At 54.2% G+C, this 18,028-nt stretch overlaps 4 protein-coding genes across 4 annotated transcripts; 3 read left to right on the top strand and 1 right to left on the bottom strand.

The window, feature by feature from the left end:
• Positions 1-2,938: 2,938 nt before the first annotated feature.
• Positions 2,939-7,035, top strand: LMH87_003693 (uncharacterized protein; the record flags this gene model as incomplete). The annotated part of the gene is made up of 9 exons (XM_056194801.1): positions 2,939-3,077; positions 3,167-3,187; positions 3,246-3,253; positions 3,335-3,346; positions 3,398-3,435; positions 3,500-3,531; positions 3,587-3,706; positions 3,764-3,825; positions 3,886-7,035. The coding sequence occupies 9 exons, from the start codon at positions 2,939-2,941 to the stop codon at positions 7,033-7,035; spliced, it is 3,582 nt and encodes a 1,193-aa protein (XP_056048493.1).
• A 3,818-nt stretch (positions 7,036-10,853) lies between these two features.
• Positions 10,854-11,514, top strand: LMH87_003692 (uncharacterized protein; the record flags this gene model as incomplete). Its single annotated transcript, XM_056194800.1, has 2 exons — positions 10,854-10,910; positions 11,035-11,514. The coding sequence occupies 2 exons, from the start codon at positions 10,854-10,856 to the stop codon at positions 11,512-11,514; spliced, it is 537 nt and encodes a 178-aa protein (XP_056048492.1).
• A 2,672-nt stretch (positions 11,515-14,186) lies between these two features.
• Positions 14,187-14,785, top strand: LMH87_003691 (uncharacterized protein; the record flags this gene model as incomplete). Its single annotated transcript, XM_056194799.1, has 2 exons — positions 14,187-14,359; positions 14,428-14,785. 2 exons carry the CDS (start codon positions 14,187-14,189, stop codon positions 14,783-14,785), a joined length of 531 nt encoding a protein of 176 aa, XP_056048491.1.
• Positions 14,786-16,035: 1,250 nt separating this feature from the next.
• LMH87_003690 (uncharacterized protein) lies at positions 16,036-16,965 on the bottom strand (the record flags this gene model as incomplete). The annotated part of the gene is made up of 3 exons (XM_056194798.1): positions 16,036-16,347; positions 16,441-16,700; positions 16,752-16,965. The coding sequence occupies 3 exons, from the start codon at positions 16,963-16,965 to the stop codon at positions 16,036-16,038; spliced, it is 786 nt and encodes a 261-aa protein (XP_056048490.1).
• Between the last annotated feature and the right edge of the window lie 1,063 nt (positions 16,966-18,028).

Below are 18,028 nucleotides of genomic sequence, written 5' to 3'. Positions count from 1 at the left end.
GCACTGCACGGTTGGACGCATACTCTTTCTGCTGGCAAGATTAGGTAGAGGGCCCAATTCTATCTATATTCTAGTTTCGAGGCTGGAAACGCACGGATGTAGATGCATCTGGGACTCGGCGAGTTTCGGTTATGGGAGGGCAATGCCGATGCCTGTAGCAAGTAGCAGCGGTACGCGGTACGCCCATGACCGAGGAGAAGAGTGCAAAAAAGAGCACCAAAGAGTGTGTGGGTGGGAAGAGGCCCAGCTAGCGCCGTCTGAATCGGGGCTTTCTCTTGAGCTGCCTTCCCATCAGTTGTCATTGGAAGACGAAGATCAGATGCGGGCGGGCTTCAACCACATAGCCGTGACGAAAACACGGGGTAAAGATTTACGTACAAGCAACCGAGGGAAATAGCCCATCTCACATTAGACCCGTGAATGGTCCCGGGCGAAAACGCTTCGCTGTGCCGTGGGCTGGCGAAGCCAACGCGGGGAGGCGCGGAGCCAGGGCGGCGAGCGGCGGCTCAAGGCAGTAGAAAGGACCATGGGCGAAAATAGTCAGGAACCATGTGCTCGTGGGAGTCTCGATTTGTTCCGAATTTGGCATGCGGGCTCTGCCCATCACGCGGTCACCTGGTGCAGCAAGCCCTTTTTTCTTTTCGGTTTCTCACATTGCGCAGGCCAGTGACACATGTTTTCTCGTCATGGTGTACATCTGTATGTACAGGTAGGAAGAAGAGAAGCAGAGGAAGCTGTATTGGCCGGTGCTGCTCCATACACCCCCCCCCCCCCCCCCCTCTGAACCGACTACCCGAATAGAGTATAGATTTCTGGAGCGCAATAGATGTCAGGTAATGTAATAGCCTGGCGGTAATGCACTGTAAATCCTGTCGGTAGCGAACATCGGACATGGGCGAGCCGGTGCATTTTGGAAATGGTTGCAAAGCTGCCATTCGAATCCCGCGAGCCCAAGGCCGCGCGCGAGTGTGAGGCAGCAGGAAGTCTGGGTAATACAGCTCGGTAATGCAGAGGCTTGGCGGGTTGCTGGCTGACACGGCTGCGTCAACTTTCTTACTCATATCTCAACAAATCTTAGATTGATAGGCCTCAGATTCACAGATGCAGATGGACTGAGCGGTATCTCTGGGGGACAATGAGGTGTGAACCCTGCTGTCTCGGCGGATCTGGCAAGGTCCAGGGTGCGCGGTGCATTTCGGTTCTTTAACACCAGAGTGAGGCTTCCAGCCAGTAGTTGGCCAACAAATTCAGCATCGCAAACTCAGACAATCAGGCAGCTGATCACTTCCGACATGGTTAGGATCTTGAGTTCGATCTGCTAGATGCTACTACACAGAAACTTGGGCTTGCTTCTCGAGGCTCGGCGCACCTACTGAGTACAATCTATCTGGTCTAGGGTGCTGCCAAGTGCGTAATGCGCCGTTATCCGAACAAGATGATTGGCCAATGGCTCCGCGTACCAGTAGGACGAGTGCCGCACCTCGTGCCAGACCCAACTGAAACAGGACGAGTTTAGTGGGTTGACAGCAAAAGCTTCAGGGAGTATTAGTGGTACGGGCGGTCAGCCATTACTGGTACGGCGCAACAAGAGCAAGCAACAAGACATTGTATCATCGGTTGGGATAACGATTGCTGTGAGACGCGATGCGGGCGGGCGGTCTATGCTTTGTCGCCAAGTGAGAGGACGACGAGGGTGTGCTGTGACGGGTTTGGGCAGATTTTATTATGCTTATGACGATGTCTGATGCAGCGTCTCAAAAAAAGGTGCTGACACGACAGAATAATTAGGACGCAGCCACCAACCAACCACCCCAAGCAACCGTACTGCAACCAGTGACAAATTGACCGCATGGTCGTTTCGGCCTCGTCGAGCGCCGGGTATGCATGACGTGGGACAAAGATAGGTAACTTCTCTTTTGTCTGACTGCCAACAGAAGAAGAATGGCTGTTGTTTTGCGCAATGGTTTTCATCATGTCTGTATATGTCCGGCACTGCACATCCGTGAGCCGGGCACGGCATTTGGATGACCGAAGAAGAGCAAGAGAGCGCTAATAAATAAAATGGCACGGCGGGCGGGCATGCTACCAGGCGACCCAGCAACCAGAAGGCTGAAGGCCCCCTGTGGAGGTGCCTGTGAAAACCCATGTGGGCTTTTCTGTGGCAGTTTTGGCGTCGCGCCAGACTCGGTCCAGAGCCACCGAGCCGTAGCTGTGAGGCCTGAAGACCGCCTGAAAGCCCTGTAAAAAAGTAGCTCATGGGGGGATGCAAGGCCTGGGAGAACGCCTCGGCCCTGAAGCCCGCTGGAGAGCTTGGATGCGCCGCTAACGACACCCCCTCTGCTGGGCGACACAATCCAGCGGGTCGGTTACACGCCGCCGCTTCTTGGGACAAAATGAATTAAAATAGAGAGTATTAGGTTGAAGAAGAGAGCGGTGGTATCATTTCCGCGTTTATCATTTTATGCTCGTCAATTAGGAGGAAACAGCTTCTGTCGTTTGCAATCGGACACAGCTTCAGTTTGTCCGTTGCACCGCTGGTGGTGACTGGTGGTGACTGGGCAAGCTTCCACGGTACCCGCACACCCCCCACTACGTAGCTTACCAGCGGCAGGTACCTACCTGCTGCTTTCTGCCAGACCAGACTAGCGGCGCCTGCTGTTACCAGTCCTCACCAGCGCCAGCTGCCAGTTGCCAGCTGCCAGCTGCTCGCCGCTGTTTGTACCCCGCCGTCCGTCTCCGGCTGTCTGTCTCGTCTTTTGCTTGTGAACCTTTTTAAGTAGCCCGCCAGCTCCCCTCCATCCTTCCGTCCTCCGAGCTCCCAAATTCCCTCCTCCTCACCCCGTATCTTTTTCTCTGCCTCCCATCACGCATCGATTCTCCCTCCAATTCTGCTCTTCCTCGTTGCTGCTTTCTCGTTCTGCCACAAAATCCTCCCATCATGGCGGCCCCTTCTCTGCCGCAGCAGGCCCTCACCTTCAACGATGTCTTCGAGGATGTCGACGACGAGCCCCAGCAGCAGCAGACCGTCCAGCACATTCGCGCCAACTCGAGCATCATGCAGCTCAAGAAGATCCTTGGTGAGTATCTTCTCGTGCTTCAAAGCTGGCGCGCAGCGTCAATTGCTCTCCAGTAATGCTCAGTCGCTAACCGAGGCCTTTGCTTGCAGTCGCCAACCGTGGTGAAATCCGTAAGTCGCTCTCTACTGCTCGCCTCCCCACGGCAAGCTGCTAATCGTCATTCTATAGCTATCCGAGTATGGAATCACTCTTTGAACACGTGAATAGCCATGCAATTGCAATCTTCGTGTACTAACCTCCGTTTTTCTGCGCTCCAGATTTTCAGAACTGTAAGTTATTACTGTCCCGCCAGCGCGCACTCCCGAATCTAACAATCGCAGGCCCACGAACTCTCACTACACACCATTGCCGTCTTCAGGTACAACAGATTATTGCTACAAGCAACCTTCTTTATAAATAAACGAGTTGCTAACCCCTCGCAGCTATGAGGATCGTCTAAGCATGCATCGTCAAAGTACGCCGCCTACCCCGCCTCAACAACTTGCTCCCACGCTAACCACCCCCAACAGAGGCCGACGAAGCCTACGTTATCGGAAAGCGCGGTCAATATACCCCTGTCGGTGCCTACCTTGCCGGCGACGAAATCATCAAGATCGCTGTCGAGCACGGCGCTCAACTGATCCATCCCGGTGCGACTTGACCCCAATGACGCCACACTGCAGCACTTCCCGAGCTAACTCCACTAGGTTACGGCTTCCTCTCCGAGAACGCCGAATTCGCTCGCAACGTCGAAAAGGCCGGCCTCATTGTGAGTCAAATTCTGCGCTTGAGAGCAAAGTTTCAATTTATTGACATCTTTTTCTTCCAGTTTGTCGGTCCCTCTCCTGATGTCATTGACGCCCTTGGCGACAAGGTCTCAGCCAGAAAGCTCGCCATCGCTGCCGACGTCCCCGTCGTGCCTGGTACCCAGGGTGCTGTCGAAACTTTCGAGGAAGTCAAGTCCTTCACCGACGAGTATGGATTCCCCATCATCATCAAGGCCGCTTACGGTGGTGGTGGCCGTGGTATGCGTGTCGTCCGCGAGCCTGAGACCCTCCAGGAGAGCTTTGAGCGTGCCACCTCCGAGGCCAAGTCTGCCTTCGGTAACGGTACCGTCTTCGTCGAGCGCTTCCTCGACAAGCCCAAGCACATTGAGGTTCAGCTTCTCGGTGACAACCATGGCAACATTGTGCACCTGTACGAGCGCGACTGCTCCGTCCAGCGTCGTCACCAAAAGGTCGTCGAAATTGCCCCCGCCAAGGATCTCCCCGTCGAGACCAGAGATGCCATTCTCGCCGACGCTGTCAAGCTCGCCAAGTCGGTCAACTACCGCAACGCCGGTACCGCCGAGTTCCTTGTCGACCAGCAGAACCGCTACTACTTCATCGAGATCAACCCCAGAATCCAGGTCGAGCATACCATCACCGAAGAAATTACCGGCATCGACATCGTTGCCGCTCAGATCCAGATCGCTGCTGGCGCTACCCTTGCTCAGCTCGGCCTGACGCAGGACCGCATCTCTACCCGCGGCTTCGCCATTCAGTGCCGTATCACTACTGAAGACCCTGCCAAACAATTCCAGCCCGACACCGGCAAGATTGAGGTCTACAGAACTGCTGGTGGTGCTGGTGTTCGTCTCGACGGTGGCAACGGTTTTGCTGGTTCCGTCATCACACCTTTCTACGATTCCATGTTGGTCAAGTGCACTTGCCACGGCTCTACGTACGAAATCGCCCGCAGAAAGGTTCTCCGTGCCCTGATCGAGTTCCGTGTCCGCGGTGTCAAGACCAACATCCCCTTCTTGGCCCGTCTGCTCACCCACCCCACCTTCATCGAGAGCAACTGCTGGACTACCTTCATTGACGACACCCCTGAGCTCTTTGATCTGCTCAGCAGCCAGAACAGAGGCCAGAAGCTGCTCGCTTACCTCGGCGACGTCGCCGTCAACGGCAGCTCCATCAAGGGTCAGATTGGTGAGCCCAAGTTCAAGGGCGACATCATCATTCCCGAAATTGTCCGGTCGGACGGCACAAAGGTCGACGTCAGCGAGCCTTGCCAGAAGGGCTGGAGAAACATTCTCGTCGAGCAGGGCCCCAAGGCCTTTGCCAAGGCTGTTCGTCAGAATAAGGGATGTCTTCTCATGGACACTACTTGGCGTGATGCTCACCAATCTCTTCTTGCCACTCGTGTCCGTACTGTTGATCTGCTCAACATTGCCAAGGAGACCAGCCATGCCCTCTCTAACCTTTTCAGTTTGGAATGCTGGGGTGGTGCCACTTTCGATGTCGCCATGCGCTTCCTGTACGAAGACCCTTGGGACCGTCTCCGCAAGATGCGCAAGCTTGTGCCCAACATTCCCTTCCAAATGCTCCTCCGCGGTGCCAACGGTGTTGCCTACTCCTCTCTTCCCGACAACGCTATTGAGCAATTTGTCGAGCAAGCCAAGAAGAACGGTGTCGATATCTTCCGTGTCTTTGATGCTCTGAACGACATTGACCAGCTCGAGGTCGGTATCAAGGCTGTCCACAAGGCTGGCGGTGTTGTTGAGGGTACCGTCTGCTTCAGTGGTGACATGCTCAACCCCAGCAAAAAGTACAACCTCAAGTACTACCTCGAACTCGTCGAGAAGCTCGTGAAGCTCGACATTCATGTTCTTGGTATCAAGGATATGGCTGGTGTTCTCAAGCCCCATGCCGCCACCCTTCTCATCGGCGCCATCCGCGAGAAATACCCTGACCTGCCTATCCACGTGCACACCCACGACTCGGCCGGTACTGGTGTCGCCTCCATGGTCGCCGCCGCCAAAGCTGGTGCCGATGCTGTTGATGCTGCCACTGACAGCCTGTCTGGTATGACTTCCCAGCCCAGCATCAACGCCATCATCTCTTCTCTCGAGGGCACTGGTCTCGAGCCTGGTCTGGATGTTCATCAAGTCCGCGCCCTCGACACCTACTGGTCGCAGCTCCGTCTCCTCTACTCTCCTTTCGAGGCCCATCTTGCTGGTCCCGATCCCGAGGTCTACGAGCACGAAATTCCCGGTGGTCAGCTCACCAACATGATGTTCCAGGCTTCGCAGCTCGGTCTCGGCTCCCAGTGGCTTGAGACCAAGAAGGCTTACGAGCAGGCCAACGATCTCCTTGGCGACATTGTCAAGGTCACTCCTACCTCCAAGGTGGTTGGTGATCTCGCCCAGTTCATGGTCTCCAACGGCCTTGATGCTGAGGCTGTCAAGGCTCGTGCTGGCGAGCTCGACTTCCCAGGCTCTGTCTTGGAATTCCTTGAAGGCCTGATGGGCCAGCCGTACGGCGGATTCCCTGAGCCTCTCCGCAGCGATGCCCTGCGCGGGCGCCGCAAGCTCGACAAGCGTCCTGGTCTGTACCTCGACCCCATCGACTTTGCTAAGGTCAAGAAGGACCTGGGTAAGAAGTACAATCTTCCTGTTACCGAGTGCGACATTGCTTCGTACGTCATGTATCCCAAGGTCTATGAGGACTACCGCAAGTTTGTTGACCAGTACGGTGATCTCTCTGTCCTCCCCACGCGCTTCTTCCTTTCCAAGCCTGAAATCGGCGAGGAGTTCAACGTTGAGCTGGAGAAGGGCAAGGTCCTGATCCTCAAGCTCCTTGCTGTCGGTCCCCTGAGCGAGAACACTGGCCAGCGCGAGGTATTCTTTGAAATGAACGGTGAAGTCCGCCAGGTCACTGTCATGGATAACAAGGCTGCCGTTGAGAACATCAGCCGGCCCAAGGCCGATCCCACCGACTCGAGCCAGGTCGGTGCTCCCATGTCTGGTGTTTTGGTCGAGATGAGAGTGCACGAGGGCTCGGACGTAAAGAAGGGCGACCCTCTGGCTGTCTTGTCGGCCATGAAGATGGAAATGGTTATTTCTGCTCCTCACAGCGGCAAGGTTGCCGGCCTGCAGGTCAAGGAAGGCGACTCCGTCGACGGCTCTGACCTTGTCTGCCGCATCACCAAATAAATTGGGAAAAGTACCTGTTGAATTGATGCGGGAACCGGCGTGAATTGGGAAACGGAACTGAAATTATGATTGTTTACTTTGTAGCACTTGATAGTACAAATATTTTTGACGACCATGTGGCCATTGTCTTTAATCTATTAAACTAAAGTGATATGCCAAACACCAACTGACAAACAGCTCTTATGGCGCAGCTCTACCAAAATGACTCTAAAATTGAGACTAATAGAACTCGAACAACGCCTCCTAACTCTCTCGGTCTATTTCGACAACCATTACCAGTTTGTGAGCCATGCATATCGTCCTTTAATACCTTGTGTTGTGCATGAAGAGCCGCTAGCGGTGAACATGGCTCGCATCGCCTCTGACTTTCTTGATAAACGGTCCTCAGTGGTCCGAGATGTGCCTCGCGAAGCAATGCTTGACGAAACGGTGCTTTGTTGGGCGCTGCTTTCGCCCTGACAACACGACTGTCACTACCCGCCACCACTGGTATGCCAGGCGGCGGTGTCTGTCCACAAGCTTGGTAATGCCGTACCGTTTGGGAATTTCCCGAATTTGGCCCGCCGGTGGCATGGATGATGTGCGCTGCGCGCGCTAGCGAAGGCCGCACCAGGAGAAATGATTCCTCTCTCGGTGCCTCTCTAGTTGCATCCTAAGCTTTGGGGGTGTGTCGCACCGCGCAAAACCAAGGGTTTGAGGTTGAGCAATGACACTCGGAACAGTCGACGTGAATGGCCTCTCGGTGAGTCAAGGGGAACAGGCCGCCTCATGAGGCCCCGGAGTGCTGGACTCTGTCTGTTCCACGGGCGTCGTGGGTGTCGATGCTGGCTCAGAGCTGGTGCCGTGGTAGAAGTGATTGCTACTCCTGGTGAGGCGCTTCCACTGCTGTTTGATGTTCGATTTTACGGTTTTCCATCCGCAGCGGCTACGAGACTGAGGAGGTGGAGTAGGTTAAGGGGGAGGAGAAGGAGGAGAAGCAGATGGAGGAGGAAAGGAGAAATAAGAAGAGGAGAAGAACAACGACGGTGCAGTGAATAGGCTGAGTACGCCGCTGATCCTTGGGTCTTGCTGGAGATCTTCGAGAAAAGAGTAGTCTGAGTAGCGACTGTCGAGATAAAATGTGTCGGGAAAGGGGAGTTGTGAGGATGCGCGGGTGAGCAGGACAATGAGCGGGGAAGACTTGGTGCTTAGGATGTGGCAATCTGTAGACCTGGGTTGAAGAGAAACTGTATGAAGCGAATATCAACATTTTGGGAATTACTTATATCTTTTGGCTATGGTGGTGCCGTTTGCTGTCTTTGAGGATGGTGTGTAAGTTGGGTTGATGATTCAGACTCATGTACAAGTTTGCTCATGGTATATACAGGCAGCAAAAAGACTATAGACAATGAATGCGACTATAAAGATGGCCATTGAGTATCTTGTGGTTTCATTTGTGTTATATTACTATTACAGTGATCCGGAGGATCGGAGACGAGGACTTGAGAGTACCGTTGCCATGCCTACACTAAGAACAGCAGTGGTAGAACCCTTCAGAACAAGATACAAAACTTTTATAAATCAGGGCAACAGCAATCAGTGTAGTGGCTTATCTCCAAGCTACTAGTGACGATGTAAAAAGCTCACTCAACAGCCGCCTGGCCGTTTGTGAAGCGGCGAAGAAGACACATACGTACGGTGATGCTAAGATTGCGTAAAAGGATAAAGATTTGTATTTAGTGCAATTGCATTACCATGGAGTATTCAGAAAGAACACACAGCGTGACTCGCAGATTATATTTACATTTCGCGCTACTCTACAAAATGGGGATGCCATCGCGGCCCGGGAAATGTCGAAACGTTGCAGCCTAGGCTAGCACGGTTCTGGCCACCACCCTTCGGAAGAGGCACACGCCGAAAAACGGCCGTGGCGGCGCCCTCCTTCGGGATCGAGAATTCCTTTACTTTACGCGTCACATAATGTATATTTAGCTGCAGACAGCTGAGCTGCTCTCATAACATCCGTGTACACTGGGTTGAGGAGGGAGGGGCCATCTACAGTCCAGACCAGTTCGTCGCGTCGACCATGGTTGGAGCGGAGGCGCCCGAGTCGCGATATTGCTGCAAGCCACGGCGAAAGCTTGGCTGCAGAACGACCTTTTGAATTATTATTTTCAACAGGTGTCCAGGCCGCCGCTCCGGCGGTGTGTGTTTGGTCGAATGCAGGACAGCGACAGGCTGGGTGGATGGTAGAGATGGTGGGAGGAGGAGGCGGAGGGCACACCACCTCAGCTCACGGGGACATTTCTCCCTCTCATCCGAAAGAAGAGGCTAAACAAGGAAGGTGGAGGAAACGGGCTGCCAAGTTTTTTTTTTTTGGAAGGGCGCCGCCTTGGTTTGATGAAGTAGACGTTTCGTATCAAGACAGGAGACGTTGAGACGTTTTGTTGGTGGTGACGAGGGTTCGCTGGTAGGACGTTATGACAAAAGAAGATATTGACAACTCAACGCGGAGTGCGTCCCGTGTATGCTGAAAACGGGGGTGGGACAAGGGACTGACTGTGCAGCGGACAATGTTGCACTCCCGATATGTCAGGGTGTGTCAGGGTAGTATGACGGCAGGGGCAATAATACTAGTTAGTTGGCTGGGGCCGGCGATCGGCTGGGCCCAGACTGGCGCGTGGGCTTCCAAAGCTTGGTATTAGTGAGCTGCGTGGTGTTTGGTCAGATGAGGCACTCCTTGGGGCGGCGGCCGTGTTTGGAGTGCCAGCTTGAGAGGAAGAAAACGTTGGCGCATCGAGACGCATGAATGACGACCAGTACTTGCGTGTCTTGGTGGATGTAGGCGCAGCAGGCAAGCAGGTATTTTGTGTCAGTACAGGTAGGAGGTGCCTGTCTGCGTACCGACAGCTGGTGCTGATTGACAGCTGGGAAGAAGAGAAAAAGTGTGGGGTTTAGCGCGTGACCCCGCAAATTACAGGCTGGCAAAAAGGAAGAATTGGTGGATGATTGGGGCCATGGGGGGCATACTAGGTACTACCTACAGGGGCCCAGGCGGGGACATTTCCCAGTTGCGTGGGTTAGGGGATTGAAGGATCTGAAGGGACTTTTATTGTCGTCTTGTTTTCTGGCGCTACAAGTTTTCGCGAGGTACACATTCTTTAACCTCTACAGTTGTGTTGAAAACTCGATTTTAATCAGCAAATGAAAATTTACACCTTGAATTATTTTCCGAGCTCGCCCTGCCGCTGCAAGCTTTTCCAAGGGACGCCCTCTGAAGCCTCTGCAGGCTCTGCTAAAAGTTTTCGCTTCAGTGGAGCCCAGCAAGTAATACAGTGGTGCAAGTGGCAACAAGACGAGTCCCCTCCCCTCTTCCCCCGCTGCACCCGCGCCCTTCATCGCAGCCCGCTAACCGCCAGCCGGGGGCCAAGCCTGGAAACTTACCTGGTCTCGCCCCGTCTGTTTTCAGCCAAGACATCGCTCGTTTTCCAGGCAATTTCCTCTGCGCCCACACGCTCAACCTTGTTTCTTCTCCTTCACCACCAGCACGACGCAACCACCGCGAACAAGAAAAATCACCAACAGGTATCCAACAATAGAGTAAAAGAGCCTTGTACTTTCTCTGGCCTCTCTTAACACACGTGCCCCGGCGCTACCGAATCGGCCAGACCGTTCCGCCCACAAGCCAGTTTTGCCCACGCTCTCACCCCCGCGACCGCACGAGATCATCTCCAGTCGCTGCGACAGCTCTGCCTCGCCGGCGCCGCGCCTTTCCCTGCCAGTCTCGCTTTCGCAATTTGTGCACAAGATTGCATACCATCGTCCAAAATTCAGTCGCCATGGAGAGCTTGCAACTTTCCCAGGTCCTCGCCGATCTGAGCAACCTTGGCGCAGCGGTACGTGTGCTTATCCTCCTCTCTGCATGCCTAGTTTGGCACCGAGTGCCGTCTATCCGCAGTAGCCCGGGCGGGAATCGCTACCACTCGTCTCCGTCGCATATACTGACCGACTCCCCAACAGGAACCCCAGGCTGCCGCCGCCATCGTCAACGCCAACGTCCCCATTGTCCGATCCGATCTCGCCAACGAGGCCCCGACCTCGCAGCCGCAGCAGCAGCAGCCGCAGCGCCCTCCTGCCATGCGCCGCCACTGGTCCACCGAGCAGGCCGGCCTGCCCAAGTTTGACAAGCTGGGTCGCCGCATCCTCATCAGCTCCCCCAACCTGTCGCGCCCCTCATCCAACACCAACTCGATCCCGGGCACCCCGCGCGGCGGCAGCTCCGACGTCGACGACGACCTCGAGCGCGCCTCGACCCTCATGGCGCTCTACGACATCCGCGCCAAGATCAAGCAGCAGGACAACAGCAGCCTGCTCAGGGCCCGCGAGAAGATCAACGCCCTGGCCGCCAAGCAGCAGGCCCAGCAGGCGGCCGATCGAAACGCCAAGGCGGCCGAGGAGGCGCGACGAAACCGGTACTCCTTTCCTCGCAGCGGCCTGTAAGAAATGGCCTTGTCCGCGCCAACAAGAAGCCAGCAAGGCTTGGCTCGGCTCACGCGTCTTGTTACGCCGGAGCTGCGTTGCTCGACTCTAACGATATCGACTATGCCCTATGCAATCCTCTTTTATAACCTACGACTACGATACCACCACGCCAACGACGTGGACACTACCAAAATGCGGAGCTGGAATCCAGCTCATGTATTACCCTTTAACGACCTACGACCTATGGCGACATAATACGCGAACTGGCCACCCGCGAAGCATCATGATTAAAGCACAAAAGTTTCCAATGATGTCTGGTGCCAAGACGCCTATTCCTACTTTCCAGGGCAAACAAAAGCCAATGATTTTCGAGAGCTATTTTTGTCCATTGCAGCAAGGCGCCACGGGTTACTTTTGTTCAGAAGAGACTTGTCTTTTTTTTTCTCATCATTTTTGTCTTGCCCCTTCTTTTGCGTTGTTTTGACAAGAGTGATGGAGAATGGTAATACACAGCGATGCGAAAACGATTAGAAAGCCGCGAATGGTAGTTAAATCTTTCTCGGGTAGTAGATGTTCTTTTTGGACGGAGAGATGGAGATTGGGAAAGACAGCCTGGCTGCTTCACCCATTGTGTAGTCTCTGCAAAGATGTAATAAATGCCGTGTTGATAAGTCTTGCTGCTTTGCTCGTGTTGGTAATGACGGTGGATTCACATGTCTCGGTGATTCTGTTCTCGCAAACTGTACAGAACTGACTTCGTGGCCGTTGCAACGTCAGAATGGCCGGCGAATTTTCTCGATCTCGCGACGGTGCAGGACAGGAACTGCTGCTCGGCGGCAACGTGCGCCTTTGTTGGTTTTGATCCTCACGGAAGCGCGATTGGGAACTGCAGGTACTCGCAGATCAAGGGAGCTGTGATTAAAATATAAGAAAAGTATCAATGATGGTGGGTAGGTGTCCAGGTGACAGCAAGTGGCAGCGAGGGGGGCGGCTTCATTGCAACTTTGATTCCCGCATAGCAGAGGACAAGATATACTACATCAGGGATGCGTTGCTCCTCGAACCAATATGACATTCTACAATGCCACCTCGGGCGGTGTTCAAGGCATCGGAAATCGCACGCGTAGTGTATGCATTGGCATTTGTCACTCTCTGCGCCTCGGCTTATACGCCATCAGGTGAAACTGGCACGGGAACCAAGCGGTTTGCAAGCCGCCCCGGCCCCGTTGCCATTCAGCAGCCCGAACATGAAGGAATCAATTATGGAAACACTGCAGCACTGCAAGCCCTCACTTGAAGATTTTGGGGTCGAATCGCCGAATCGCCGAAACGGCATGGCTGTTCCGTGCCGACGCACGCCTGTCAATGTCCGAAAAAGCTGAGCCACTGGGCGAAATGTACGCGCGGCCGGGTATCGGCATCGGCGCCCGTTTGGAGAGTCGCAGGCCAGGTGGGATACCGCAGGCCAGGTGGGATACCGGTACGAACTTCAAACACGTTGCAAAGTACGAAATGGGCCCTCAGTATCGCCCTTTCTTTTGGGTACTATTTAGGCCCTTGTGCTTCTGGGTGTTCTTGGCGTAGGGGCAGTGATGTATATCTGGTGTCATATGACAGAGAAACGCGCAAGCACTGATACATTTCTTGTGCGGTTTGGTATCATCTCCTGCTAAATTCCGTTTTGGCATCTTTTACAAAACTAGTTAAAAAGAAAATAACGTACAGTCTCGGGCAGCCGTCTTGCCGTGGACATGTGTTGAAGAGGCCGCCACAGGAAGCTCCTGGCTCCGACGCTAAGCCACAGACGACTACCTGCGCTACCTTGGGCAATTTAGGGCAGCTAGTGCCTGGGGCCTCCCCCCCCTGTAATGCTGCCACAAAGAACTGGGCAGAACAAGCTTCGGCTGCAGTAGCGGCCCACAGAGGCAGGCTGCATGTGCGATTCCGCCCAGATGACGTCGAGCATTGCGCTGCACCGCCACCTGGGGCCAAGCACGGCAGCACGGTTGGCCGACAAAGTCTTGCCCAGCAGAAGAGGCGACTTTCGGAGTATAGCAAGGCAGAAGGTGAGGGACGCCCCTGTGAACGACGACGCTCGTAGAAACTTTGCGGCGCTGATCACGAAGAAAAGAAACTGAGCTTTGGTCTAGTGAGAACGCGCACACGCTTGACACACTCTCTTTTTTTCAGCGCGCCCAGGCCGCCGCCCCAGCCACAAAGGTCCGGCCTGGCTCCGCCTCTTTTTCAGCTGCTGGGCCTTGTTTCTGACTTTAATCCTGCCCTGCCACATGCAACCCAAGGTCGTGCCTCTGCTTTCATCCGATTCCGACGTTTCGCCATTTCATCCTTCATCTTGGCCGAGTATTTTTATTATTTTATTTTTCGTCATAGCCAGCGACGTCCGAAGCTAAAGGATTTTTGTTTTCGCACTCTGCTCGCCTGCTCTACGAGAAACCGGTCCGAGCTAGCCAGCCCTGCACAGTTCGCCGCCACGCCGCTTCGCTTGGCTTAAAGTGAAGCCCACTTTTAGTTATAACAAGTGCCGCCTCTGACGAGACCGCTCGCGTCTCTTCTACTCTTCGGGTCCCCATCGCTTCCCCCATCCTCCTTTCTCCTTCATCCATCGCATCGTCGACGAAAAAAAAAATCCAGTTTCCCCAGGAAATCAATCGCCGACGCCTCAATTCACCATGGACGCCACACACATTCTCGCAGACCGCTACATCAGCAGCGGTCGATGCCCCAGCGGCTACTCGTACCGCAGCAACGGTTACTGTTACCGCAACAGCTGGTCCAGCTGGGGTCGCTGGGTCCTCGTCGGCGTCCTCATCTTCTTCGCCCTCGTCTTCCTCTTCCTCTGCACGTACGTTGCTGCTCCCCACCGCGCGCCGACGCTCCATTCCTCCAGAAAACTAACTAGTTTCTTTTTAGCTGCTGCGCCCGTCGTCGCTCTCGCAAGGGCGCCAAGCCCATGTATGGCACCGGCTGGATGGGCAACAAATGGGGTGGCAACAACAATAACAACAACCAAAACACCTACAACCAGAGCTATCCCCAGCAGACCTACCCTCAGCAGGGCGCCTACGACTACAACCAGCCGCAGCCGGGTGGCTACCAGGCGCCCCCCAACTACGGCAACTCTCAGCAGCCCCAGAACACCGGCACCACCTTCAACCCCAACGAAGGCTACTACGGTAACCAGCAGTACGGCGCCCCCCAGCACCCGCCCAACACCTACCAGCCTGAGGGTGGCTACGCGCCTCCTCCCGGTCCTCCCCCCGGCAAATAAGCAACGCGACGACGCGCATGCGCTGGCGAGAAGTGGATGGAATAAGAGCGAGGCGGCGGTACGCGTGACGGTTTTCACGTAATGAATGCAACGTTGGACGGAAACTCGACGCGGATGTAATCGAAGGAAGGATGCTCGGTAAAAGACATCTGCGGCGTTGATATGGATCTAAATGCTATTTAATGTCGTCTTTTACCCGGTTGGGTTGTGCTATTTCGTTTCAGGCGTAGGCTGACAGTGCCAATCGCCCTTTTAGTAGTTGGAAAGTGCAGATATGATTCCCCAGAAGATGAGCTGGTCTTTCCAGCTTTTTAATATACATAAATGGATCCATGCTTTGGTACAGTGCCAATGCTCTCTATCCAGACATGTGCACTAGTGTGAACAGGCGACACGTCGCATTTTACTACCATGACACAGTGGCTTTATAGTCGTCTCACTTTCAGGGCAAAGACGGTCGATTTTTTGTAACACATATATTCATGGCAAGCAGCCGCCCGCATGCCTCCTTAAGGAGCCTGAAAGAAAATCACCTGCACGGTTACATCGTCTCGCACGTAGCGGCTGATGGGCGGCGTCGCCGTCACCGCGCCGGCGACCATGTACTTGTGTCTGCCCCCAAGAACATTCTTGAGCAGACACACGGCCGCATTGTCCAGGCCCTCAATGACAAAGTCCTCTGGTCGCACTGTGCGGCTCAGCGAGCCGTCGTCGTTGACGTCGTACCGAGACTCGCGCGACTCGGCCACAAAAATGCCCTAGACTAAATCATGCTGGATTGGGCGAGCTGGGCGGTTGCACAAAGACGACAAAGAAACCCCTGTGGAGAGTGCGGATGATGCCGCCAACGCCACGCAGCCACGCAGCCTGATGCTCGTCTACCGCTGCGACGTCTCAAGTCAGTCGTTACGAGCCAACCAAGGCATTCTGCATGTCACCAAAATAAGCGAACCACATACTAGGCACTGTCCCCCACCCGAGCGTGGGCTGCGGCTCCCTAGGTTCTCGGCTTCGCTGCTCGTAGTCCACTCAGTGAGCTCCCTCTTTGAGATCGCATCCTTGACTAGTGAGAGTTCAATAGCAGAGAGGGCGCGTGTTTGGAAAATATGTTTTACTGGTGTGTGCAATCTCATGAATTATCGACGAGCTGCTCAAAAAGCATTGAGTGCCCAAGCCTCTAGCTATATCCCGTTTCTACCTACAGACCAGAAGATGGTACTAGACCGCCTCCCGTGTTTGTGTCTATCAGTCTATGCCAACTCCCTAGACTCAATAATTCCGGGGTGTGTACCACCGGGCGGCTTGAAGCTCGCCTCTCTATTCTTGGCCCAGTTATGGATGGCCTCAAAGTTCCTGCACTGCTTCGTCACCGCAAAGTTGGCGCTAAAGGCCTGCTGCTTCTCGTTCCACCCGACCGTCATGACGCTGACGTCGGCGTGGCATAGGAGCGTCTGCCACAGGTAGTCAAAACAGTGCTTGTCGCGCCAGTGGCGCAGATGCTCAGAGTCCCCTGCGTCTTCAACGGGTGACGAAACGTTGAAGAACTGCTTCCGTATGCGGTTCTGTGAACAGGTAGTCAGTTGTGCTGATGTTTAAAGTCGACCGTACTGGATGGGTAAAGCTGGCTCGAGAAAGGAAAAAGAAAGTTTGCTTACCAGGCAATCCAGCTGCTGGAATACCTCCAGCACTCCTGCATACCCGTCCTCTCCTCCATACAAGTGAGACGTGTTCTGGGACAAACGAGCTGCCTCTGCGTTGGTGAGGCGAATTTCGCCCACATCCAGGATGGATTCCCAATCCGCAGCCGTTGTATGACTTGACGGTGTGAAAAGGTCCTCGACCACGCCACTTTTTTCATCGACCGTACTGTTGAAGGTTCGAGTTTCCCATATGATTGGTGGATTCAAAAGGGTATCTGTTGCCCAATTAGCTGGAGGAAGTTTGTCTGGAGTTGGGGGAAAATCACCGTCAAAGCAATCGGCGAGTTCTACTTGTTGCATTCGGCTCAAATGTATCAGGAAAAAAGCTAAGCTCAGTATGCTGCTGAGTGTGCCTAGCGCGTTGAGAACTAGCAACAGAATCGCGGCCTTCTCTCTCTTTGTCCGCCGCTGGCTAGGGCCTGGATTTTGCTTGTACTTCGAGACGAAAGGCCGTTCTTCATCAAAACTGGAGGAGCTCATGTTTGCTGTGGAGAGAAATCTTGGCAAGGTAAAGAAGCGTTCAAAACTGAGATTGCGAGATGTAGTGAAGTGATCAAGTGCGAACACTGGGGGATCAAACGCCCTTTATCTTAAATCAGAAGTGACACTCGTCTGGCTGCACACGTGATTGGTATTGCGTTGCTGCGTACACCAGGTTGCGAATTCATCCAGCCGCGCTGACCGACAAGTAGCTAACCGAATCCGATAAATGTAATAAAGGAGGCGGATGCGGTGTAGAAAATACAGCGGCTGCATGCAGAATCATAGAAGTGTATTTGTTGTCATGAGTAAGCCGGGTGCACGCGTTGCTTGACTATTACTTGCATCACGGCTACCTACATGTCAACACGAGGGCGCAGCAGGCATGGGTAAGATGGGCTCAGCCTCTGTTTTCGACTACAACTTGCATCACGGCTGGCTACAGGTCAATATGGATAAACTTTGCCATTCGGCCCCCGTTGCCGATCGGAGGTCGCGCACAGTTGTTGCCCAAGATGCCGTCAAACGTGCCACCGTCAACAATCCATACCTGGCCCACAACTCCAATAAGGGCGCGGAGACGGCTAGAGTAGCTGCAAGCCCTGGGAAGCTGGGAAGCGTGCTTAATCTCTTCGGAAGACGCAGTTTCGGTCGTGTGAGCAAGCGACACAGATACGGGCACAGTCCACGCCCAGCCTCCAGTGATGAGAACCTCGACAAGCGGTACCATGAGACAGACACTCCGCGCGCAGCTCAGAGTAACGAGCAGCTTGACAAGCGGTACAAATACGTGGGCACTCCGCGCCAGCGCTCAACTCTGAGTGTTGAGCAACTCGACAGATAGCAAATAGACTCAATGACTAGCTTAGAGTACGACAGATCTCGAAAGGGGAGTTGGATTAAGACAAGGATAAAGCTAGTCATAGGTAGCGAGTGCAGAGGAAAATATTGAAAAGTTCTGTAAATCTTTTTGTAAAGTTGGCAGCCCCAGCTGTGTCCACTCGAGGACGAGATAGACGGGTAGCATGGTCAGTGTATGAGTTGTACAGTGGACGGGCCGAGA

Source organism: Akanthomyces muscarius, chromosome 2 (genome assembly GCF_028009165.1).
Source record: "Akanthomyces muscarius strain Ve6 chromosome 2, whole genome shotgun sequence".
In the NCBI taxonomy this organism is placed as follows: Eukaryota; Fungi; Ascomycota; class Sordariomycetes; order Hypocreales; family Cordycipitaceae; genus Akanthomyces; species Akanthomyces muscarius.
Note: the sequence above shows the minus strand (reverse complement) of the source record. Positions and strands in the feature narration are given on the sequence as shown.